This window comes from Eptatretus burgeri, chromosome 14 (assembly GCF_056783735.1).
Source record: "Eptatretus burgeri isolate ZD-2024b chromosome 14, Ebu_testis_v1, whole genome shotgun sequence".
In the NCBI taxonomy this organism is placed as follows: Eukaryota; Metazoa; Chordata; class Myxini; order Myxiniformes; family Myxinidae; genus Eptatretus; species Eptatretus burgeri.
In genome coordinates, this window is record NC_140974.1 from 27,800,598 (window position 1) to 27,826,104 (window position 25,507).

At 42.8% G+C, this 25,507-nt stretch overlaps 1 protein-coding gene across 6 annotated transcripts in view; it reads right to left on the bottom strand.

The window, feature by feature from the left end:
- Nucleotides 1-25,507, bottom strand: part of SCHIP1 (schwannomin interacting protein 1) — a 196,437-nt gene that overhangs the window by 21,917 nt on the left and 149,013 nt on the right. For 5 of the 6 annotated variants that reach the window (XM_085854188.1, XM_085854192.1, XM_085854191.1 and 2 more), the window contains 3 exons: nt 9,909-10,027; nt 1,171-1,291; nt 409-525 (listed from right to left, as the gene is read on the bottom strand). In XM_085854188.1, the coding sequence (XP_085710314.1) occupies nt 409-525; nt 1,171-1,291; nt 9,909-10,027 (357 nt within the window). Of the gene's footprint in view, nt 1-408; nt 526-1,170; nt 1,292-9,908; nt 10,028-19,944; nt 20,332-25,507 lie in introns of those variants that run through there. The other variant, XM_085854194.1, reaches the window with a different exon arrangement.

Here is a 25,507-nt window from a genome sequence, read left to right on the forward strand (position 1 = left end):
ATGGTTTACATAATTAAGAAATATCAAGCACCAGTGAAGACCTTGTATTCTCATACACACCTATCTTCAATAACCTTGTCAGCTCTGTCTACCTGCTTCTTTTTCAATGCAGGCTCATATTGTTCTGTATGGCCCTTGTCTGCCTTTTACATTCCATCCTTCTTTTCCAAATCGAACCCTAACCCGAAAAAAAAAAATACTTTTTGTCCACTAGATACAGATCAGCTGAGTCCTCACAAGTCAGAGCGTATTATCAACTGACCAGTTTATTCATGCTTGAAGTCCAACTAAAATGTATAAGTAGAAAAACCTGGCATTAGGAGATTGCTTTGGTTACAAAGCTCTCGGAGAGCAAAGTTAATAAATTTTTAATTAATGAGGATTGGTAAGGCTTAGTTTGGAACTCACTTGGAGCTTGCGCTGTCGGCCAAGAAAGTCGAGTTCCTCCAGAGATTCTGCCTCCGAGTCGGTGCCTGGCTCCGATCCGGCCAATCCACGCTCCGAGTAAGAAGAGCTCTGCTTGCTCTGTTATGAACAGGGTGTGCAAGAATAACCGAGCACCACAGTTGGGGAGGGAGGCATAATTAGTGCAATCGTTATCTGACTTATTTGGAGAAAAAAAAAAGTGAAAAGGCCTGAGGTTACCCTCCTTTTAAAAGTGTTTCATCAATGTCAGATTTTGTAAACTTTCACACAACTTACATTTCCTTCCCTGATCGAATCTCCCATTAAAGCCGGAAAAGTCAACTGTGGCAGTTATAGACTAAGAAGTGCCCCAATGAGGATGAATGGTACTTTGTAGACCCTACAGTCTTTACCTTTAAAGGGAAATTGGAATTCAACCAGGGTTCAATCATGTAGTCTGGTTCTTTACAAAAAGACATGCGGAATATTTAACAATCATAAACAAGTGCAAGCTACTGAAAGAGCCGACTATCATTCACTTTGAAGGATGGCGTGCTCCACAATTCATTCCCATCTGTTACTTAAAATGTAGTAAACCGCCTGTGACAGTGGCTGTCAGGGCCTTCACCATTCAGTGGTTTTATTCAGACCTGATTTTCAAAACAATTAGGATGAGACAAAACAAAAACAAAACAGAACAGGGAAACACTTCTGCTTGGAACAAATTTACAAGGATTGTCGGTGACAGAAGAGGAAAAATCTCACAATCGGAGAAGGAGGCGTCATAGGACTCGAGTCGACTTTGCTGCTTTCATCTCCATCGCTTTCCTTGTCACTTCCGCTGTCATTGACGAAGCAGATCTGCAGGTTCATTCCACTCTGCAGCCTGATGCACAAAGAGTACTCATGTCATCAATCCCCTATGCATTCACCGATATGTACCAAATAAACATTTATTTGTTCCACTTCAGTCCCATCACAATTTTAAGAGGCCAAAGGTGAAACACTAAAACCACACATGTTACCATTCCCTTGTGTTGGGATTTAGTACAAAAGGTGCTTTCAAACAGCCCCAATGGGGATGCGGAGAAACACTTCAGATGAAAGTCATTTTTGGGATTACACAAGGGTCAAAGATCAAAATTGCAACAATCCATTAACAATCCATCTTGAGGTCAGGGAATGGATTCCGACCTTGGCCGAGTCATACCAGACACTAAAAATAGTACATGCTTCTTCCTCATTTGACAATTAGCACTTAAATGGCAGAGAACAGACAAATAACCATAGATTGGCATCCAAGAAGATGAGGGTATTGCTGCTCAATTGTCCAAATGAGTGCAGAGAGAGAAAGCAAAGTTACAAAAATGCCATCACCGGCCAGAGTGCCTCGCCAAGTTACTTCACTTCTCGCAAGCTCAGCAGCTGTGTTTGTCCTAAATCAGATCCAGTGTTGTCTCATACATTTGTCTGCATGTGTGCATGTGATTTGTGTTGCAGATTCTGCTTGAGCCTTTTTCGACCCTGTAGAAAATAAAATCCAGCCAAGACAAGATACAAACATACCTTACACCACAGCCGGTCGACATTGGTCCGGTGTCTTTAACTTGTAAAATGCTTGTGTTCACAAATAGATGGCGATGCACCTTGGGGTGTTCTCGAAGCCTTTTTGAGAATTAAGTCGTGTTGACCTTTTAGCAACTGATTTGACCTTTTACCTTTTTGATCATTAGTAAACCTTGGACATGTGGCAAATCGGTCTTATCGGGCCACATTACTCTGCATCCAGATTTGCATCCAGTAATATTTTGCATTATCCAATCACCTTGATTATGTGGCCACCCTCAGCAATATTGGTTGCATTGACCAACATTATGTAATAAGGCAGATTATGTGGCCACCTGTCTTGTGAACAAAATACTCATCATTAAGATTTGTAAAGACCAATATTTTGCAATTTGCAATCACCTTGATTATGTGGCCACCTGTTTAATGTGGCCACTCAGCAATACTGTTTGCATTGACCAATATTTTGTAATATTTGTTTTGATGAATTTTCTTCAGTTTTAATTATTAGGTTTTCAAGAAGGCAGTTTAGATTTTTTTATGGGTCAAAGGTCAAAATCTACAATGACATTTGTTGATGAGGTGTGTAAATTAGGGGAGACATATCGCAATGTCTGTGATTCTAGTTATACAGATTCTCACAGTCTAATCGTATTTACATCCAATCACACCAAATTACAATCTGGTAGGGGTGGTAAGTCAACCAAGAGGATGGAGAGGGGGGGGGGGCGATATAATGGGGGACGTTGGAGAGGAGCATCATGTGCCCACTAATAGACGGTAAGACCCACAGTGTAACTGATGATTGCCTAACCACAAGACCATGAGTTATGACTTGGGTCTCATGGTCTGTATTTGTGAATATGTGATGTCCCCCCTTCTATCCTCCCTCCCCCACCACCTATCCTTCTCCTTCCTCTCCCTCTCACCCTCCTCCCCTCACCCCGTTCTCTTCAGAGGGCATTTAGCACCTGAAACATTATTTGCGTAGTCCCACATGAAGACCATGAGGTGTTCCAAACTTCAGAGATGAGCCTTATACCATTCCACAATATAGCTGGTGGTGCCATTTTATCCTTGGGGATGACGACCACACAAAAGTCCGAAAATGTCTGCACGATGGATGTCACACTGGTCTGCAGAGATTGACAAGTGAAAGCTTGATAAAGGATCATTTCTGTCATGTTTCTGCCATGCAGGTTCCCAGAGGAGGAATCATGGTGTGCAAACATTTCACGGAATATGTTCTGGTTCCGTGTCGTACATTACATCTTGTGAGTGATTGAACGTCATTGGAGACAGAATATATGTTCTTATGATTCACCATTACCCTGAAAGTAATGGACACTTCCGGGATACGATGCTTATTCCTCCAATCCGTTTTGTCTGGTTTCCAGAGCATGGCGCACAATTCCAAGATCTTCCTTTCCCACAAGCATGGTTTTGAACCCCATGCATTAGGAAACTGGGGGATGGAATTGTAGCATTTAACACAAACAACACACACTCCACTCCTTCCTCGTCTCCTTCTTCTACTTCTTCTAGTTCTTCTACTTCCATATGGCAGTTTGGCTGCCAGGTAGCTATCATTTTGTTGTGGCATGGCTGTGCCACTGATGCTGTGCCCCTCTACCAGTACACTGGTACTCATTTCACCGACCTGAGAGGGATGACAGGCTGAGTCAACCCCACCTGGTGTATTAATTCAGCAGCCAATGAGGCTTCAACTCAGGACCCTAAGATCCCAAGCCAGCCACCCTAACCGTTAAGCCAACACCAAGCTCCCTCTTCTCCTGCATACTCTCCAAGGTTTGGAAACATTATTCCACGAAACATGGAGATGAATTATAACAAAATTCGAACGAGGTATTTTCGGCTATAATCATGGCACATGGTGGCATATGGTGGCACAAGATAGCACAAGGTAAGAATTCCATATCTAAAGAATGATTATCAAGGGGTGTTAACTTATTTGTTACAGATTACAAGAGAGTTGTTACCCAAAACACATTTTTTGATCAATCTCGTGGTCTGCTGAAATCTCTAATGTGGTGATCAATACACATCAGTGGCAGCTCAGGCCAAAAGGAAAGCAACGAAGGGAATGGAATGGTAATTACAAACAATGTGTTTAATTAATGAGAGAATATAGTGCCAATTGAGTAAACTCAACCAATTTTACAAGTACAGGAAACCATACAACTCAGAACATGTGGTGAAGCTAAATAATCCTAAATAATGTGTTTTTCCTGAAATATAATTGATTAAAAATGAAAGAGAAGACATTGGAGCAATGTGGGAAATGTGGAATTTTACTGATGTGGGGAATATGTGGCCATGGTACTGGGATAAACACCTACGGTTTCAAAATACACCAAAACACTAACACTGCTATTTACATCACAAATGATACAGCCTGTTTAATGTTTACTTTTTCCAAATACCGGAATGCAATCCCACTGCTGCACCTGCAGGATAAAGATCCATAGAGATTCAATTATGCTGAGGATAACCCAGAACCACTCACTTCAGAAGTTATTATACATTTACCTGAGCTATCCTGGATGGGGGGGAAATATTTTAATAAATAATATGTAGTTGTATTTTCTGTATATCTGTTCATCGATATAATTGGCCCCACCGGTAGTAACCCCATCATATTGCATACCGATGGAATCCTCTTGGTAAATATAGATGCAAGAAAACATTTTCAAATCTAAAGGTAGGGGGTTCAGGGTGGTGGGAAGACTGATTTTTCTCGATATAAATGTGTATCGTCTAGCAACGCTCGGGGGTATGCAGTATTACAAATCTTATCTACATCGCCAAGTTCACAATTCTGGCACCAACAACCAGACTCAAAATGTTCTCTTATCCAGAGGCACTATAGTTGTCATTATTGTGTAGTATTGCCTTATTGGATCATACTATTACCTAATTTACCTGTTATTTTATATTAAACTCGCGTGGATCTGCTCACTACACTCGCCTCTCCACACGTCTTTGCAGAGATTGACGTTACAGATTTGCTGTGTTCTCGTGATTTACACCAATCATAATACAAATATTTATTTTCTACAAATATATTTGTAATATTGGTGATATTATATTTATTTGAAATTTATTTATGATATAAGAAGGTCCAAGTGGTATAAATGGTCGAGGGTCGAAGCTGTCTGAAGGGTGTAAGGGGTCGAAAGGGTCTTTTTGGGTTTTCAGTGTCTTTTGGGTCTTCAGTGGCTTTTGGGTCTTCAGGGTCTTTTGGGTGTTCAGGGTCTTTTGCGTCCTCAGGGACATTAGGGTCTTCAGGGACTTTTGGGTCATCAGGGACTTTTGGTTCTTCGGGGATTTTGGGGTCTTTTGGGTCTTCTGGATCTTTTGGGTATTTGAGGTCTTCCGGGTCTTTGGGGACTTTTGGGTCTTGTCGGTCTTTTGCATCTTTTTTGACTTTTGAGTCTTCAGGGTATTTGGGGTCTTCAGGGTCTTTTGTGTCCTCAGGAACTTTTGGGTCCTCAGAGACTTTAGGGTCTTTAGGGACTTTTGAGTCCTCAGGGATTTTTGGGTTTTTGGGGTCTTTTCGGTCTTTTGACTCTTTGGGGTATTTGAGGTATTTTTGGGTCTTTTGGGACTTTTGAGTCTTCAGGGTCTTTTGGGTCTTGGTGAATTAACGTTCAAACAGGACATGATTAATAGGCACATACAGTAGTCTTCACGGCTTCCCGGACTGACTCATAGCTTCACCATGCTTTTCGTGATGTTGTTGTTCATCTTTTGGCTGCTCCCGTTAGGGGTCACCACAGCGGATCATCCGCTATGATCCGCATACCGATTTGGCATAGGTTTTACGCCGGATGCCCTTCCTGACGCAACCCTGGTCGCCTCTTACGACACAGGGATAAGGATTGGGTTTCGACATGATTCCGGGCTGCCCTACACCCTCTCATAGCACGCACGGCCCAACGCAGAGCTCCCATCCTCAAGCGATCCTCTAACCGAAGCCTCTGAGTAGCCGGATTACAGGCGCACGCCACTACGCCCGGTCAGCTTTTCGTTATATATATATATATATATATATATATATATATATATATATATATATATATATATATATATATATATTGTTATGGCTGTGGAAATTCACAGAGCACCAAATAGGTCCTTAGATCAGTTATGTCGATAAGTCTGTGTTCAGATATATTTCCCCACTGATGTCTAACAGGCAATTATTCGTGTACTGGGCTGTCATCTTTGAGTTAGCCGTTTTTCTTTTGCTATTGTTATTTTGGTCCAATTACTTCACAACAACCACATCCACCACCAACATCGCTCTCATCTACTGCTTCACAACAACCACCTCCACCACCAACACCTTCTCCACAACGCCAACCACATTTCAACCACAACAACCACCTCCTCCACAACTGCCCTCACACAGCCACCTTCTCCACGACGCCAACCACAACCAACCAACCGCCAACCCTCAGCGAGGCACCTCAAATGCGAAGGTAACCAGCCCGGCCTCGCGGAGCTCTGCGGTCATCACAGCTCCATGAAATAAAGACCCAAGAGGTCTAGTCTACCCCTCGTCTTTCCTGGGGTTTTTCTTTGTTGCTTTTCAATGAATGTTGTGGCGCCATGTCCGTAAGTAGAACTGTATAAGTGTACGTAATTAATAGAATGGTGGTAGTTATTTTTATTGCTCGCATCTTGTCCCTACCCCCATTCATTACATGCTTGTCGTGTATTGCTTTTGTTTGCCTCGCCTGATTACGTGCATGCCTGCATACGTGCCATTGCAAATAAATGCGCTTGTGTGAAATGTTAACCCGTTCGTTGCGTCCATTTTTCTGCATTGAACTGCCGTATTGAGTTCGGAATAATAGTTGGCTTTGAAATAGCGGATAAAGTGATCGGGTCCAACAGGGCTGCGTGATAATACCTCGCTCGGTTATCCCAAAACGAAGCAAGCAGCTTAAGCGGCTTGTTTCAAGCAGGCCCCGTTGAGGTACAGTCTCTCGGTAGTCTGCCCACGTGATTAATTAGGTATATCGACAATTCGGCGATTGACCCTGTAGCGCGGGTAGAGTGTTGACTAGGCTGTGGTGTGTTCAAAACACACCCGTAGCGGGATTCCGGCGTTTGATGCGGAAGTTTGCGACAGGATTGTCCGTTCGGTGGGCGAGAGCGACCGCCATTGGCTAGAAGCGGTCGTCTGCATGCCGGCGGACGGAAATCTACAACAATATATATATATATATATATATATATATATATATATATATATATATATATATATATATATATATATATATATATATATATATATATATATATATATATATATATATATATATATATATATATATATATACACACAGGGTGTCCCTAAAAAAATGACATCATTTCGTAATCTAATAACATAGATAATTCTCGCTCAAATGATCTCAAATTTTAACAAAATGTGTAAAAACTAAGTTGAATGTTTAATTCTTATCTCAATGAGAATCTACCAGGAAGATGGATTGGGCATGCCAGTGATATTGACAATCTTCTTCTTCTTTCGGCTGCTCCCTTTAGGGGTCACCACAGCGGATCATCCGTATGATCCGCATAGTGATTTGGCACATGTTTTATGCCGGATGCCCTTCCTGACGCAACCCTGGTCGCCTCTTACGACACAGGGATATGGTACACCTATTTTAACCGGGGTATACACCGGCCCAGTATACTGGTACTCATTTCGCCGACCTCGGAAGGATGACAGGCTGAGTCAACCCCCTGGTGTATTCATTCAGTGGCCCAACGGGGCTTGAACTCAGGACCTTTGGATCCCAAGCTGCTGCCCTAACCACCGCGCCAACACCAGGCTTATGCCAGTGATAATGACAATGTGCTGTTGAAATGGCCACCACGTTCACCTGACTTGACACCTTGTGATTTTTTTCTATGGGGCTATGTGAAAGGACTGGTCTATATCCCCCCTTTTCCTACAAGCCTAGAGGAATTTAAGCAGAGAATCACTGAGGCGCTGGAGAATGTTACGCAAGACATGCTACAGCGTGTTTGGCAGGAGCTGGAAGACCGACTTGACGTGTGTCGTGTCACAGGCGGTGCGCATATTGAGCATTTGTGAAGTTTTGAGAAAACGGTTATAAAATCTAAATCCCTCTGAATCTCTTGTTCGAATTTTGATAAATAAATCTTTTATTGTTCAACATGAAGCCTATTTACTTTTGTTTGCCTGGGTCATGTAGTTACTTAGATATTCAAGTTTCAAATGATGTCATTTTTTTAGGGACACCCTGTATATATGTATATTGCATTAATTATTACATTATTACCCTGCACTCACGAAGTGAAAAGCAGGGTTCGGTATTCGGTTGCGTACATACGTATGTGTCGTACATGCGAACGTGTGGCGTACGTGCATACATGTGGTGTACGTGCATGTGTGCGTCTGCATTTTAAAAATTCATTTTCTTGGCAACCATTGATCCTATTGACACGAAATGCTACTCGAGGAGTACCTCCGCCTGTACAAGTTTTGTATTCATAATTATGACATCATCGGTCACGTGGTACGGACGCCATCTTGGAAAAAAAACATTATACCTCTACATCTCCCAATCCACTCAATGGAAAAAAATTGAACAATAGCTCACAGTTAAGCACTCCCAATGGGGAATAACATACGCTGATGATGATGCCATCGGTGCTTTCATTATGACGTCATAATTTGACAAGTACAATGCTTGATCTGATCAGTATGAAAAAAATAAATTTCCTCTACAACTGTTAGTCCGATGGACACAAAATGTTCACCATAGGAGCGCCTCCTCCTGAAGAATAGTATAATGGTAATCATGATGTCATCGGTCATGCGGTACAGGTGCCATCTTGGAAAAACCGAAAAACGTTGCACCTCTATGTCTTCAAAACCGTTGACTGTGCAAGGCAAGTATTCTATGAATACCATCTCGGTATTACAGTATTGCCTGTTAAATTATATGTGATGAATTAATTGGAATTATACATAGTACCTGGCTCTCTTTTTCTAAACTCTAAATTCCTTCCGCACAAGGTGCGGGTACCTCTCCTCGTAAATAATATGTTCTAATAGGAATGACGATACGGCCAAAGCCAGTTCTAGGCAAATGATACCCTGGGTGGTTTGCCATTGCCTTTCAAGCCAAAGTGTAGCCTAGGAATGGGGGGGGGGGGTGACACCAACAGCAGAACTGAAAAACAAGACAAGGGAAGGCAGACAAACAATGGGTGTAGGAAGGAATGAGAACCAGGAGAAGATGTATGAGGTGGACAAGACGGACACAGAAGGAAACTCTCAGGAGGGAAAGCTGGAAATCTGGAATGAGGAGGGATTGGGGTGGGGCGGGGGAGGTGGGCGGGGGACAACGAGGGTAGAAAAGATCATTGGTTTGGATTGGGGAAGATTTGAGATGGTGGTGAACAGCTGACTTTAGGACAAAACAAGATTATTATGCGAGTTAAACACAAAAATAAAAAGTTTAAATCATTGTATACAAATTATATCAACACATTACATTGGTGAAACAACAGGTGAAATAATAAGTGAATAAAACTTTTTCGAGAACGGTGTTCTCAGATTAAATTAAGAAAATCTCTAACACACGAGTGAACTGTTCCTACATTTTACTTTCCACAGGTAGAAACAGACCAGTGGGTTGTAAGATATAATAGATTGGCAAAAAAGACCCACACTGATGGTAAAACTGGACATCACTATAAAACAGGTGACATGATATCATGTTCAATATGCATACCAAGAATTGGGAGGATATTGCTTTACGAGTAAATGAAGGAAAATACTTTTGTCTCCAGACAGAATATTTACAAGGTCCATGGAGAGTTGATTGTGAGTTGGGACCTAAATCAGCCTGGCGGTTTATCCTCTTTACCTGGATGAAAGGCTCGGCTTGCCACTGCGACTGCATCCCGTGTACAGACCCGGACCCTCGTCCAGGAAGCCTCCAAGTGCCAGCTTTTGACGGATTGATTCACGTTCATTCCGTTGTGCCTGTCGAAAAGAAAATAAAAAGGATGGAAAGTGAAGTGTTTTTGGTTTCCATTATCAGATTCTGTTCCTGTTCCCTTGATTGGGTATTTGTTTTGGTTTTACATCTGTTTGCACTTGCTTGTGGATTTTAACAAACCGGTGCTGTCGTTTTGAAGGGGAAGATGTGTGCGTGTGTGTGTGTGTGTGTGTGTGTGTGTGTGTGTGTGTGTGTGTGTACTTGTAGCATGTGAATGAAAGTTCCCCTGTGTTGATTTTACATGTTGTCAATCACACCATCTCATCGAGGGCTCAGCTTCATACAAAACGACGGTCAATGTGTTTTACCTAAATTTTTCTCAACAAACTCATGATTTCCATGAGAAGCACAAAAGATACACGAACAAACGAGGGAGTAAATGCTTGACGGAATGATATATTGATTAATTTTGTTAGAATGCATCTACTATAATATAATTACAATTTGCCACATTATCTAGAAATATACATTATAGCGATAGTATTATGAACACAGAGTTCTTGAGCTATATGGCGGATAATAGTAGCCAATGAGTGTAAAGCCTTGGCTCAAAAAGTGGAAGGAGGATAGCTTGAAAGGCTGAACCACACAGAGAAATGGTGCACAAAAATGTAACATCTAGATGCAGACAGAACCTTACAAAATACAGAAAGCAATTAAATAAGAACAAAAATTCCAGGGCAAAATCAGCTCAGTAGTGCATAAAAGATGGACTTTAGATTTCTTCCTGCTTCCCCTTTGGGTCACTGTGTGCATCTCCATTAGATCACTCCCTGCCTCTCCCTCACTGGCGTAACAAGAGGGGAGAAGGGGGAGGCGAATGGGGCAGTCGCCTGAGCGGCACTTTTTTTGAGGGGCGGCGAATTTGTTTTGTTGCATCTGTCATCTATCACTATCGACACTTCTGAGGACAATTTTCCTGCGGCGTGTGAAAACGCAAGTGCACGGAGTGGTTGAACTGCGCAAATGACCCACCCTCCGTTTGCTGACCAATGGTTGTAGCCAACGATGTCTCAAAGAGAGGGTGTAGGCAAAAATGAGCGCACGGCTTGCTGGGAAACTAAACTCAAAGACGAGGAAGTGAGGGGTTGGCGTCTCATTCCAGTGTTCGTAGTTCATTTCAGTTTGCCGTTTTCGTTTGATTCCTGCGTTCCTGTCTCATCAGAGGCGTACCTAGAGACTCAAGTATTTGGTACCTGGGGCAGACCATTCCTTTGGCACCGGCCCCCGAGATGGATAATTTAAAAATTCAAATACACAGAAAACATATCATGTGTGCAAGTCAAATTTCAAGCGAATTACAGTACTGTTCCTGTAGTCAGCAAATTGGAAATAAGAAAATAGAGCATAATTGGTGCAAACTGCTTCAATGGAACCTCATGTCCTTCCTTCCATCCGTCTATCAGAAGTGAAGAAGAAGAAGAAGAAGAATCCTTCGAACACGCCATGTTTCATTCGACAAGAGTTTGTTGTTGTTTAGTTTTTCTTGTGTTGTTGTTTTTAGTTTTTTGTGTTATTGTTTATTTGCATCAGGACAGTAAGGTCACCTCGCCTGTTTGGGAAGTAACCGTCAGTCCACAATGGGGCCACTTTTTAAGCATTGTAGGTGCTTCACTACACAACTTCCTTCTGACATGGTGCGATTTTTGTTTTTTCTGGGATGTTTGACAAAATTACAAGTAATAAAAAAGGAGTTGGGTACAAAAAAGGAAGCGAGCGGGGACGATCAACTGGTCTTTTTATTATTTGGCCTTTTCTTACACGCGCCCTTCTCGTTCGAGACTCAAGATTATTTTGGTAAGTGTCACAACTAAATTAACCTTATTACTGAGTTACTGTCTTTAATATGCGGTAAATAATAATGTTGGAATGTCATTTGCAACTGACATTTGAGGTGTCGTCCGCCAGACGGCGGTCTCCTTGGGTTAACCTGAGGCGGTCCCTTCGGGTGGGTGCCTGCAATGTCCTATCCCTAAGAGAGGATGATCACCTGTCTCTGTTATCATCTGAGCTCAAGCGTTTGGACATCGGGATTGCAGTTCTCTCTGAGGCTCGGAGACCGGATTGCGGTGAGATAATGGTGGGTTGGGTGGTTACATCTACTATTGGTCTGGTCGCTCTGATGGTTACCATACCCAAGGAGTTGCTGTAGCTGTGTCCAATAAGTGGACCCCAATGATAATTGAGGTAACACCGGTCAACGAGCGTATTATGAGACTAAGGATTCGTCACTCCTTAGGTGTCATTTCCCTGGTCTCTGTTTATGCTTCGACTGAGGAGAGTGATCTCACCGTGAAGGATGCATTCTATGCCACGCTCGAGTCTGTGGTTGATCAGTGCCCCAGACGAGATACACTTCTCGTCTTGGGGGATTTCAATGCATTGACTGGAACTGATAGGGATGGTTATGAGGTGTGTGATGGTCCCCATGGGTCAGGAACTATGAACCAGAATAGCACTAAGTTCCTTGACTTTGCAAGAAGTCATGGACTTAGGGTGGCTGGTTCATGGTTTCAGCGCCCACAAGCTCATCGCTGGACTTGGTATTCCAACGCTGGCGGTGTGGCAAAGGAGATTGACCATGTCCTCATTGACGGTCGTTGGAGGATGATCCAGAACTGCAGGGTCTAGCGGAGTGCTCAGTTCCTCAATACTGACCACAGGCTTGTTGTAGCAACTCTAAAGCTGCACCTTAAATCCTGGAGAATGGTACCATCCCAGCCTAGGCTGGATGTTGGCAAGCTCAGGGATGAGAGAGTAGCTGAGGAGTTTGCGAACAGGCTGAGTGGACACTTGGGTGTTCTGGGTGCTTTGGGGGGTCCTGAAGAGTTGTGGAGTGCCTTCAAGACCACCGTCCTTGATGTTGCCGGTGGATGTCTTGGAACTCACCGCAGGGCAAAGAAGAATTTTGTCTCTCAAGGGACACTGGATACCATTGACAAGAGTCGCAGGGCCAGGGTGAATGGCAGAGCTGAGCTGTTCAGGGAGCTGAAGCGTAAAACTGTACGTGCACTGAGGATGGACAAGGAGGCCTATGTGCGAGGAATCTGTAAGGGGGTAGAGCATCACCTGTGGACAGGTGATTCTCATCCCGCTTACAGGGGAATTCGCGCATTGCATTCATCCAAGCCCATCCCTCGGAGCACTGCAGTTAGAGCAGAGAGTGGTAGGCTCTTGACAGAGGAGTCTGAAGTGAAGGCCCGCTGGGCCGGTTACTTTTAGCGGTTGTACCAGGCTGATCCCCCAGCTGTCGAGTTGGACGTCAAGGGTGTTACAATTCCTGTTGCTGACCCTCGAATCAACTGTGGTCCACCTTCGCTTGTGGAAACACGGGCTGCGGTGAACCAGTTGAAACGGGGCAAAGCTCCAGGGATCTGTGGCATCCATGCTGAAATTCTCAAGGGTGGTGGAAATGCTGCACTCGTGTCGTTGCATGCAGTTTTGTGCTCTGCCTGGAACACAGGCATCATCCCAACTGACTGGAAGAGGGGCCTTGTTGTTCCTCTCTGGAAAGGGAAGGGTAATCGCCAAGACTGCAACAACTACGAAGGGTGACGCTGCTTTCAGTGCCGGGCAAGGTCTTTGCTCGGATAATTCTTGATAGGGTTCGCCACCATCTGCTTGAGCACCACCGTCCAGAGCAGTCAGGCTTTACACCAAATAGGTCAACGATTGACCGTATCCTTGCTCTTCGTGTCCTCACCGAACGCAGACGAGAGTTTCGGCAGGGGCTGCTTGCAGCCTATGTTGATCTCTGTAAAGCGTTTGATTCAGTGAATCGGAATGTCCTCTGGAGCATTCATCGTCTTCCTGGGGTGCCACCAAAACTGATTGATCTGATGTCTGAACTCTACTCTGGTAATGAGAGTGCTGTGAAGTGTGGTGGTACCATCTCTTACTTATTTCCAGTTGTTACTGGAGTTCGTCAGGGGCGTGTACTGGCCCGCACACTTTTCAGCACTTGTATGGACTGGATTTTAGGGAGGATGTCGGAGAGATCAAGCTGCGGTGCATCGTTTGGGAATGTAAAGATCTCAGATCTTGATTTTGCAGATGATGCAGTCATCTTTGCGGAGACTTTAGATATCCTTTTGGGGGCCCTCGAGGTGCTGAATGAGGAGTCGGAGCCGCTGGGATTACGGGTTTCTTGGCTCAAAACTAAGATCCAGGCTTTCGTTGACATCTTGGATGCTGCTGTCCTGTCATTGTCTGTTTGTGGTGAGGATGTTGAGGTCGTGGAGAGATTCACTTACCTTGGCAGTGATATTCATGTCTCTGCTGGCTGTGAGTCAGAGGTCAATAGACGTCTGGGTCGGGCCTGGGGAGTCATGGATTCACTGGATCATTGGGTGTGGCGCTGCCGGTACCTGTGCGGAGGACGAAAGTCCGAGTCTTCAGGTCCTTGGTACTTCAAGTCTTGCTCTATGGATGCGAGACTTGGACTCTGACCAAGGATCTGAGACGGAGACTTAATTCCATTGGTATCAGGTCTCTTCGGAGATTCCTTGGCTATCGCTGGTCGGATTTTGTGTCCAACGAGCGGTTGCTGAGAAAGACTCGGATGAGATTTGTTACCTGCATAGTCCGTGAGCGTCAGTTGCAGCTGTATGGACATGTGGCTCATTTTCCTGATGCTGATCCTGCTCACCAGATTCTCTCAGCGAGGGAGTCTCATGAGTGGAGGAGGCCAGTGGGCCGACCACGTGCCTTGTGGTTGCAGCAGGTTGACCATCATCTCAAGGAGATGGGGATGGGCCTGGCATCTGCCTGGGGGATGGCTAAACGGAGGCCCCTGGAGTACCGGCGGAAAGTGGACGCAGCGACGCGCTGTTCTGGCACATGCTCCCATACCTGACCTGACCTGATTTGCAACTAAATCCATCCTTTGATCATAGTCCTGGTGTTTCAACTCTCCCAACGACAACACCCCCCCACCCCTGGCTGTGACCTGGGGTGGACCGCGCTCCCCACACCCCACTAAGTGTGGCAATGCATCTCAGTCCTGTGTTCGCTTCAGTGAAGGCTCGGAAAATATGAACCACACAGTCACAACAACTGGATGCTTCGTTGGCCGATGACGATTTTGTAAGGTGGAAAACAAAGGTGTAACTGTTTACTTGCAAATGTGCTGTACTTAATTTGATTTGCAATAACGTTATTTAATTAGGCTTTGTGTTTAATTAAGCAGGTGAGTTACGAGGGGGTGGCAATTTGACAACTCACCCCGAGCAGCATTTTTCCTTGATACACCACTGCAGCGCCTTTAGATCACGACCTGCCTCTCTCTCTCTCTCTCCCTCTAGATCACGACCTGCCTCTCTCGCTTTAGATCACAACCTGCCTCTCTCTTTGGATCGCTTCCTGCCTCTCCCTTTAGATCAGGACCTGCCTCTCTTTGGATCGCTTCCTGCCTCCATATTAGATCTCTCCCTACATCCCATTTAGGTCACTCCATACTCTCCCACCCCTTCCCCTCCACTACATCTATTCCTGCTTCCCCTTTTGCTCTCTGCCTACTTTCTCTTAAGCTCTCTCCCTGCTTCCCCTTTCAATCTCTGCCCACCTCAAGCTCCATTTAGCTCTTTCCCTGCTTCCCCTCAAGATCATCTCCTGCTTACTGTTTCAATCACCCCCTGCCTGCTCTTTTCATCACTTTCTGACTCCCCTTTATATTAGTGTCTGCCTCCCCTTTAGATCACACCCTGCTTCTCCTTTACACCACTTTCTGAATCCCCTTTAGATCACTCCCCGCTTCCTCTCATTCTTGACTTGCCATTAAAACCCCACAGTGAGTAAAATTAGCAAAGAGAATGATATGTTATGCTTCATGACCGAACACACGTGCACGCGCGCACGCACGCACACACACACACACGCACACGCACACGCACGCACACGCGCACACCCACACACACGCACACACACACACACACACACACACACACACACACACACACACACACACACACACACACACACACACACACACACACACACACACACACTTTGAGACCTGGGATGGGAGCATTTAGAACCCATGCTATCTACCTGGCAAAGCTTTGCCTGCATGCATACATGCTAGTACATGCAGCAACCGTTGCACCCCACCAGTTGGCTCACTCTGAATCTGATTCGTACATGCTGCAGTCCCCTCAATGGAGGGGGAAGGGTGGGGAAACAGTAAGAGGGTTGGGAGAGAGAGGGAGGGAAGAGGAAAGGGGGGGGAGGAGAGGGGGAGGGATGAAAGAGAAAAAAAGAGAAAAAGAGAAAAAGAGAAAAAGAGAAAAAGAGAAAAAGAGAAAAAGAGAAAAAGAGAAAAAGAGAAAAAGAGAAAAAGAGAAAAAGAAAAAGAGAAAAAGAGAAAAAGAGAAAAGAGAAAAAGAGAAAAAGAGAAAAAGAGAAAAAGAAAAAGAGAAAAAGAGAAAAAGAGAAAAAGAGAAAAAGAGAAAAAGAGAAAAAGAGAAAAAGAGAAAAAGAGAAAAAGAGAAAAGAGAAAAAGAGAAAAAGAGAAAAAGAGAAAAAGAGAAAAAGAGAAAAAGAGAAAAAGAGAGAAAGAGAGAAAGAGAGAAAGAGAGAAAGAGAGAAAGAGAGAAAGAGAGAAAGAGAGAAAGAGAGAAAGAGAGAGAGAGAGAGTAAGAGAGAAAGAGAGAAAGAGAGAAAGAGAGAAAGAGAGAAAGAGAGAAAGAGAGAGAGAGAGAGAGAGAGAGAGAGAGAGAGAGAGAGAGAGAGAGAGAGAGAGAGAGAGAGAGAGAGAGAGAGAGAGAGAGAGAGAGAGAGAGAGAGAGAGAGAGAGAGAGAGAGAGAGAGAGAGAGAGAGAGAGACAGGGTCAGAAAGAGGGAGAGGGGTGGGAGAGAGGGGGCAGGGTTTGGAGGGAGAGGAGTGAGGGATTCCAGCAGATGTAATGCCCAGTTTATCATCCATCCTGGAGACGATACATACATTGACGAATCACCCTGCCTGTGAAACACTGGGATGACAGTCTATAGCTGGGTCAGGATTCAAATCCAGGCTACCCAGAATGAGCATGCGTACCTCTCGACTTTCCTGCCGTGATGTGGCGATTCCTTACTTCATAACTGAAAAGATTTTTTTCTTGTTGTGATCATATAATTTATTTTCCCTTCCCACCTTTGGCAAAGAACCACGTTATCGCAATTGAAACTTGAACAACATGCACCAAGTGGCTTCACCACACAATGCATGAATCAGTTGAATAAACTTTTAAAAGTGAAATGTTTAATTTATATTTGTATTTATCTATGCGGAAGTGACAGGTCATATAATGGAAGAACAAAAAGGGGAAACGTCGAAGAAAATAAAATTTCACATTTTCAACGAGTCAGCCACCGTCTGTTTCACCGCAGAACAACATGTGGCCAACAATGCACATGAGTGGCCCTGAACTTTGTTCAAGTCGATTGACATGCAGTATTCAGTGATGGTGCAAATATTGTAGAGCACTCGCCAAGTAGCTTAAGCACTACAACAAAATGGTTGATAAGAAATGGCTTGCTTAGCATGCCATAAGCAATGACCGAACAGTCATATTAAACATACACCTCCTGGAGACAAATATGTCAGAATTGGACAAATGAATACTTCTTTTAGGAGTCGGTACTGATTCTAAATTCGATTATGGAGCTTAAAATTTGGAAATCAAAGAGTTTCAGAGATTTTCGAGGTTATCACATGTGCGAAAATGTCATAGAGCCACGAATGCTGCCGTTTTCGAGCGTTTGTAAGCATTGCAATGTACTCAGCGATTCATAGCTATGATGAACAGGCATTTGACAATATGAGTGAGGAAAGTGAAAAACAACAACTTTATCTAAAGAAATCATTGCGGAATGTTCCAAGTCAAGGCATAACTGAGCAGACCAAAAATCATGTACGCTTCAGACCTCAGCGAGGTTACCTGAGGCACGCCTTAAGACCTAGGGGAGAGCCTTTACCGAGGATGCACCTGATAAAGGACATAATTAAATAAGGCCGTTAATTATCTTCAAATAGATGTTTTAATTAACCCCAAAAACCCAATTTTCACTCTTGCACTTCCTTGGAGTATTCTTAGTGTGCATGTAAAGTTTCAGGCTGCTTGGTTTCATGGTTTTGGAGTTATGGAGGACACACACACACACACACACACACACACACACACACACACACACACACACACACACACACACACACACACACACACACACACACACACACACACACACACACACACACACACACACACACACACACACACACTGATTAGTTATATCACATTTCATTAGTCATCTCTCATTTGATTATCTGTCATATTTCATTTATCATATCACGTTTGATTAATCACATCACATTTGATTAGTCATATCACGTTTGATTAGTTATATCACGTTTGATTTTCGATATCATGTTTGATTAGTCATATCACATTTGACTAGTAATATCACGTTTGATTAGTGATATCACATTTGATTAATCATGTCATGTTTGATTAGTCATATAACGTTTAATTAGTTAGATCAAATTTAATTTGTTATTCAATGTTTGATTAGTCATATCATGTTTGATTAATCATATCATGTTTGACTAATCATATCACATTTTATTAATCATATAATGTTTGATTAACCATGTCACGTTTGATTAGTTATTCTTGCGTCCTTGATTAGTTATTGTTGATTAGTCATGATATCAGATGCGTCCGCTGAGTCGTAGTAGTGATTAGTTATATCACGTTTGATTAATCATATAATGTTTGATTAGTGATATGTTTGATTAACCATGTCATGTTTGATTAGTCAGATCACGTTTGAATAATCATATAATGTTTGATTAACCATGTCAAGTTTGATTAGTCTTATCACGTTTTATTAATCATATCACATTTGATTAGCTATATCATGTTTGATTGGTTATATCATGTTTAATTAATTATGTCCTGTTTGATTAGCCATATCACGTTTGATTAATCAAATCACATTTGATTAATCATATCATGTTTGATTAGTCACATCATGTTTGATTAGTCATATCACGTTTGATTCATCATATCACATTTGATTAATCATATCATGTTTGATTAATCATATCACGTTTGATTAGTCACATCACGTTTGATTAGTCAAATCATGTTTGATTAGTCATAATCACGTTTGATTAATCATATCACATTTGATTAATCATACAATGTTTGATTAGTCACATCACCTTCGATTAGTCATATCATGTTTGATTAGTCACATCATGTTTGATTAGTCAAATCATGTTTGATTCATCAAATCACGTTTGATTAGTCATAATCACGTTTGCTTAATCATATCACGTTTGATTAATCATATCACGTTTGATTAGTCACGTCACCTTTGATTAGTCATACCATGTTTGATTAGTCACATCACCTTTGATTAGTCATACCATGTTAGATTAATCATATCACGTTTGCTTAATCATATCACGTTTGATTAATCATACCATGTTTGATTAGTCACATCACGTTTCATTAGTCATATTACGTTTGATTTATAATATCACGTTTGATTAGTCATAATCACGTTTGATGAATCAGATCACATTTGATTAGTCATATCACGTTTGTTGATCAGTTATCACGTTTGATTGGCCATGTCATATTTTGTTAGCTGTACCCTGTTTGAATCCCTACCTTTCAGATAAACAGGAAGTATTCTGATGATACAACATTGGTAAATTGTTTTAACACGTGCATTAAAGCAGTGGATAAAAGGGGTACATAACATGCAATTTGACATTCTCTATTTGTGAATGGAAGAACAATTCCTGAATCCTAACTGTAGACGAGATGATAGCTCTACATATTCACTGGAGATGCAAGGAAGTAAGCCAGGAGTAGGAATGTAGAGATAGTGTAGTACAGGTAGCCTTGCTTACCTGAAATGTCTCGTCTCTCTGGCGCACCATGGTAACAGTCCTCTGTAACAGCACCAACAAGACTCAGATTTCTCATGCAGTTCCGTCGATATCTTGCATCGGCTGGTGAGCCACGTTTCGGAATGAATGTGAGGCACAGAAATCTCAAGGGAACAGCGATTGGCAGTGGAACGGGGTCTAGGTTGTTCTCACAAAGCAAGAGATGGCGACGTGGCTCACGCTGCCACATCTACGTCTGTGAGAAGGAGCTGTTCCTCGAGGCCTATGCCTCTTTGCCTTGCCTTTACGAGGCAATGTAAGTGGTGATGTCTGAAGGTTAATAATAGTGAAGCTACAGAGAGTGAGGAACATAGAGAAATAGACTGGGGTGGGGGAGGTGGGAGGAGGTGTAGGAGAAGGAGGGAAGCCGGAGTGTGTGCGTGAGAGAGGGAGGAGAGAGTGGGCCAAATTGGAGGAAAGGTGGGAGAAACATCAATGGATAATGGAAGCTAAGAACGGACCGAGGGAATTGGTAACGAGCGAAGATTGTTTCAGGGGGATTTGAAAGGAAAATTTGTCCACGTTGTTTCTGTTGAACAGCTCAACAGAAATGTCCCCCAACACAGTACAGTATTGTCTTGATGTAGACAGCTACTCCTCTGGTGCTTGTCTTGAGTCTGCCCAACATCCTGGGAAGGCCAAACGCATGACAAATACCAATGCCATGAGAACTCTTCACGTTTCCTTCATTCCACCCGAATGCATCACAAGCATTTAGCATTCTGCTCAGGCAGCCTCAGGAAAGCCGTCTGGTCTCGGGTAAAAGGAGCGATGGACGTGCATTGACAGAACCACAAAGAATTCCATCAGCAAGAATGTGTCCATGTGACGAGGGTATGGAAACGAAGGGCCTGCTTCGGCCTCCAAACATCCGAGCACCCTTCATGGGAATGTGTGATGTATACTTCCAGTGTTTCATTTGCATATTTCACGACAGCCTTTGTTTTGTTCTACAAATCACTATTACTACAACTTATTCCATGGCTCCAATTATTCCTACCTTCTTGTATAATGGGACGAGGAACTTTTTTGGTCGAAATCTTTCACGAACCGGCTGGCCATTCAACTGAAGGTGGCAGGCATATATTACCTGTTCCAGGATGCCAAAGATAACTCCACTACTCTTTGAGAAGGACTCCTTCAGATCTTTGATGTCCACAAACTAATGCTGGCAGACAGGATGCCCAGTTTAACGTCCATCTGATGGATGGACACATTGATGCCTTGCACAGCCTGCGAAACACCAGGATGACAGTTTATAACCAGGTCGGGATTCAAACCCTGACTAGACAGCTCAGATATAAGTGTGCATACCTCTAGGCGATCCTGTAAGTCCATATAAAGTATCTATAAAGATATATCTTACTATAATTCACCGTCTGTCTGTCTGTCTGTTCCCAGGTACCACAAAAACGGCAGAACCGATCACAACCATTTTTTGGGTGTGTAATCCTGGGACCCCTTGGAGTAAAATAGGCATAAATATAATAACATGACCCCCTTGTCGGCTCCCGTAGGGAGCGGGTGCTCCTAGTTCAAAAAATTTGCACTTAAGAAAATGATTCAAACAATGTATTTTTCTTTGCTTTACTTTTGTGTAATTACTTTTCTGTATTAAAAAAAAATACAATATCTAGGCTTATGGAAGATCAATGAAACAAAAGGTAAAAAGGGCAACATGCTGAACTTGTGCGGCAGTGGGTCAACAGTTGGACACAATGGGGAAGAGAATGAATGAATGAGAAGGAAGCACAGTGACCTGCAGGTCTGAGGGTTGTGTTCGGAAGGGTCACTGTGGGTAGAAAATATCATGGATAGGGACATGGGGTGACACAAAATGGTGGTGCCCAGCTTGCTTTGAGTTCTAGAGGGGAAAATGGGATGGGAAAATGGAAAATTGGAAAAAAAACAGCTTCCTGAAGGTGGTTCCACAAACAGAAGAAAAGAGGAACAATGGAGTGGAGGTGAGTGTAGAGCCTGGTTTTTGTGAGTTTAACCAGGACGGGGCTAATAGTATAACACATGCTTCCTAGAAGAGCTGTGAAGGGTTGAGAGAGCAGAGGGAGCAATATTGGAGAATAAGCAGTTAAAAACAGAGGACATCGACCTGTCTGTGAACTCAGAGCAACAGGCCTCATTCGTCAACCTCATTGCGGGCAATGTCAATATAGAGTCACACAATTTAAGACCTTATACAAAACTTTATTATTGATAATCTTGAAACATTCCTTCACTGCACAGCTGTCTATCGGTTCAAGGCAAGATTAGATGTACTGTACTGTATTTGTTGTAATTCAATGTTCTGTTCCAAATGTATAATCATCCATTATATTGTCATCTGTTTTACTCTGTCATGAATAAAGCTGTTCGACAATCAGCTTTCCCACTGCCATTAACGATTGGCTCTAATTGATCAGTTGAGGTCAGAATTGGTCAGGCAACAAGGTTCTTGCATTTGATCCCACAAACTAAAATTTAGGTTAGGGTTATGCAGGTGAGGATTAGGGTTATTCCCACGTGCTCAGCAGGGTTAGGCTTGTACTGGTTCGGATTAGGGTTATTCCCTCATGGTCAGGAGGGTTATAAAGGCTGGAACCATGGTTGGGTGATGTTTCTGGAGAGAAAGCAGTTCAGGTGAAAGATATCATTATTCCCTGAAACCAAACTATATCCCATTTCCCAATCATAAAACAGCTCGAGCACATGATGCACGATATTCCAGGGTGTGGGAAGTAACATTCCAACCCGAATGACAGACAAAATCAGCAGTTGAAGCAGAGATTCTGTCAATGAGAGGCATGTATACGTATTCATTCATTTATTTATTTACATGTAATCTTTAAATGGAGGATTCTCTCTAAGTGTGAGGTTACAAGGATTTCAAAGGACATTGAAGAGAACCGAAGGGAAGAGCAAATTTGAGTTATGTCTGTCAAAGTAACATTCTTGGGGACTTGCAGGAACAGGCCCGTGTAGAGATTTTATGCCAGACCTGGGGCCTCTATTCCCAAGTCTGGCTTGCTTGCTGAAAAGTAAATTATTCATGATTGGAGTGGAATGTTTGACTGGGCTTTGGTTCATTGTGTCGGTGAGGTTCCAAGGATAACGGAGGCCTCTGAATGGACTTGCTGAGAGATGCAAATCATCAGTTATTTATATTAATTTCACATTGCCTAGAGCCAGCAGTAATGACTTCATCTTAAAAGATTAAAGAACCTTTGGAAATATCTTATCCTTTCAGAAGGGAAGTATGTGGATATGTCATTATGAAGAACGAGCACATACCACACGTCACTTAGCTGATGGGAATGTAGAGAGAGAAAAAGAGAGGGAGAAAGGGTAAAAAGGGAAAAAAAGAGAAAGGGAAAAAAAGAGAGGGAGAAAGGGAAAAAGAGAGAGGAAGAGAGAGGAAGAGAGAGGAAGAGAGAGGAAGAGAGAGGAAGAGAGAGGAAGAGAGAGGAAGAGAGAGGAAGAGAGAGGAAGAGAGAGGAAGAGAGAGGAAGAGAGAGGGATATATATATATATATCGCAAGTTGCTGTTTGCAGTTTTGCAACATATGCCCATACACTAACTTTCCTTCCTTTATTTCGATATTATTCGCAGTTACCATTATTCGCAATTTAGTTTTAATTATTCAATTAGCGCCAACGTATTTTACCTTTTCGCAATGTCGTGGCAAGGAAAAACAAAAAGAGAAGAGAAGAGAGAGAAAAAAATTTACTTCCTGGTTCGGAGCATACCAGCACTCTGATGTTCCCGAAATTTATACACCGTCTAATATGAAAACGATCATAAGTTGGGCCATTGTGTTTATCTATAAATGCGCATAAGAAATCGAGAAATTATAAGAATACACGAAGTCATCACTCTCCGGAAGCCCGTACGTTGTAACCCGTAATGGGGAACGTGGCTGTGCTTCCCTTCCCCATCGGCCACGCCCACGCAACAACGTGTCTTCCCATTGGTTTGGTAAATAAATGGCCATAACTTGGGAAGCACTTGTCCGATTAATATCAAACCTTGAAAAGGCACATCCTCAGGTCCCCAGCAATATACCTGGCAAGTTTCAATTAGATCGGACCTGAGGTTGTCGAGAAACAGCGGTCACACACACAGACACACACACAGAGATTGCTGGAATTATAGATTAATCTGTTCTCAAGTTATAGCATGTCAGTTAAAAGCTGGATCTTGTGAGCATTAGTAAATGCCTGTAAATGAATGATTGAAATTGATGGTTACATGTTATAAGTTTCGTTTCGCATGGATCAGTAAATTGTAATATCAACTGCTTGATATAATGAGCAAATTTTGACTGTAGATGGCAGTATTGTACTGTAAACTGGCTGGTGAGATTAGTGTTGATGCTGGAACGTTCTGAGATGAAACTTCCAGTGTGGACCAGAATCATATTTGCTGGAAGAATGAAATTGTTCTGTGATACTATATAAATCCGTGAGAGTAAGGTATAGAGAGATGGGTGACGTGCGACAAGAAGTGCGTTTTGATTGTCCTGTGCTTGATTTTACTCCAATGAGTGAACGAGGTGTTAATGTCCAAAGTGGTTGTTAACGTATGGAGCTGATTATGATCAGGTTGATTAAAACTCATTCAGATTGTGTATCAGGAAAGAATTCCTTTGAGCTCTTGAAATCATCCTGGTCGGGCCAGCATACAAGGGGATACCGTGACAGGAATCAAAGGTTCGACAGCCCCGAAGAATGAGGTGAACATGCGTGAGTTGTATCAGCAGGACTGGAACACTGGGCAGTCGAAACAACTCAATGCAGGAATCAGAGATGGACATTGTATGTAATGGTGAACTTCCTAATTTGGCTTTGTATCTGTATATTTGAAATACAAGTTTCAAAAACATTCTGCTGTTGATGCAGTCATTGTCACATCACTCAGAAGTCACAGACAGCAACTGTCAAAGATCCATTTGAGTGGTAGCTCACCTGTACATTCATTCATGACCCTGGATTGCAGTCGTTAGACAACGTGCTGGTTTCGGCACCACGAACAACATACGTACACCAAAGGGAAGGAAACCCCAAAGGTGTGTGTACTACCTCACCCCCTGACATAGCAAAACAAACAGACAGACAGACAGACATGGCTCCTTGTATAATATCAAGAAGTCAGTGGACTTCTTATGTAGGGATCGCCAGGACACTCCATTGGCTCAATACAACATAAATCCTCAAAAAAAATCGACTAAGATAGAACTTATAAACCTATAAATTACCTACCAATCATCTGCAGAGAATTCTCCATCTAATAACACTCAATAAACTTTGGGACATCAGCAATGAACAAGAAAAACGAGAGACCCAAAAATGCCCATTTGAAATTCTTCGTATTATTATTCATATTCTTATTATTTTCTGACAGCCAAACTCAAAATTGGTTAAGCTACGAACTTGGTTTGAACACCAATCCACTGCATTTTATAGTGGGAAGGCACAAACTGATCATAATTTTAATAGCTTGAAAGGATTCCATGGAATGTTGGTAAAATTG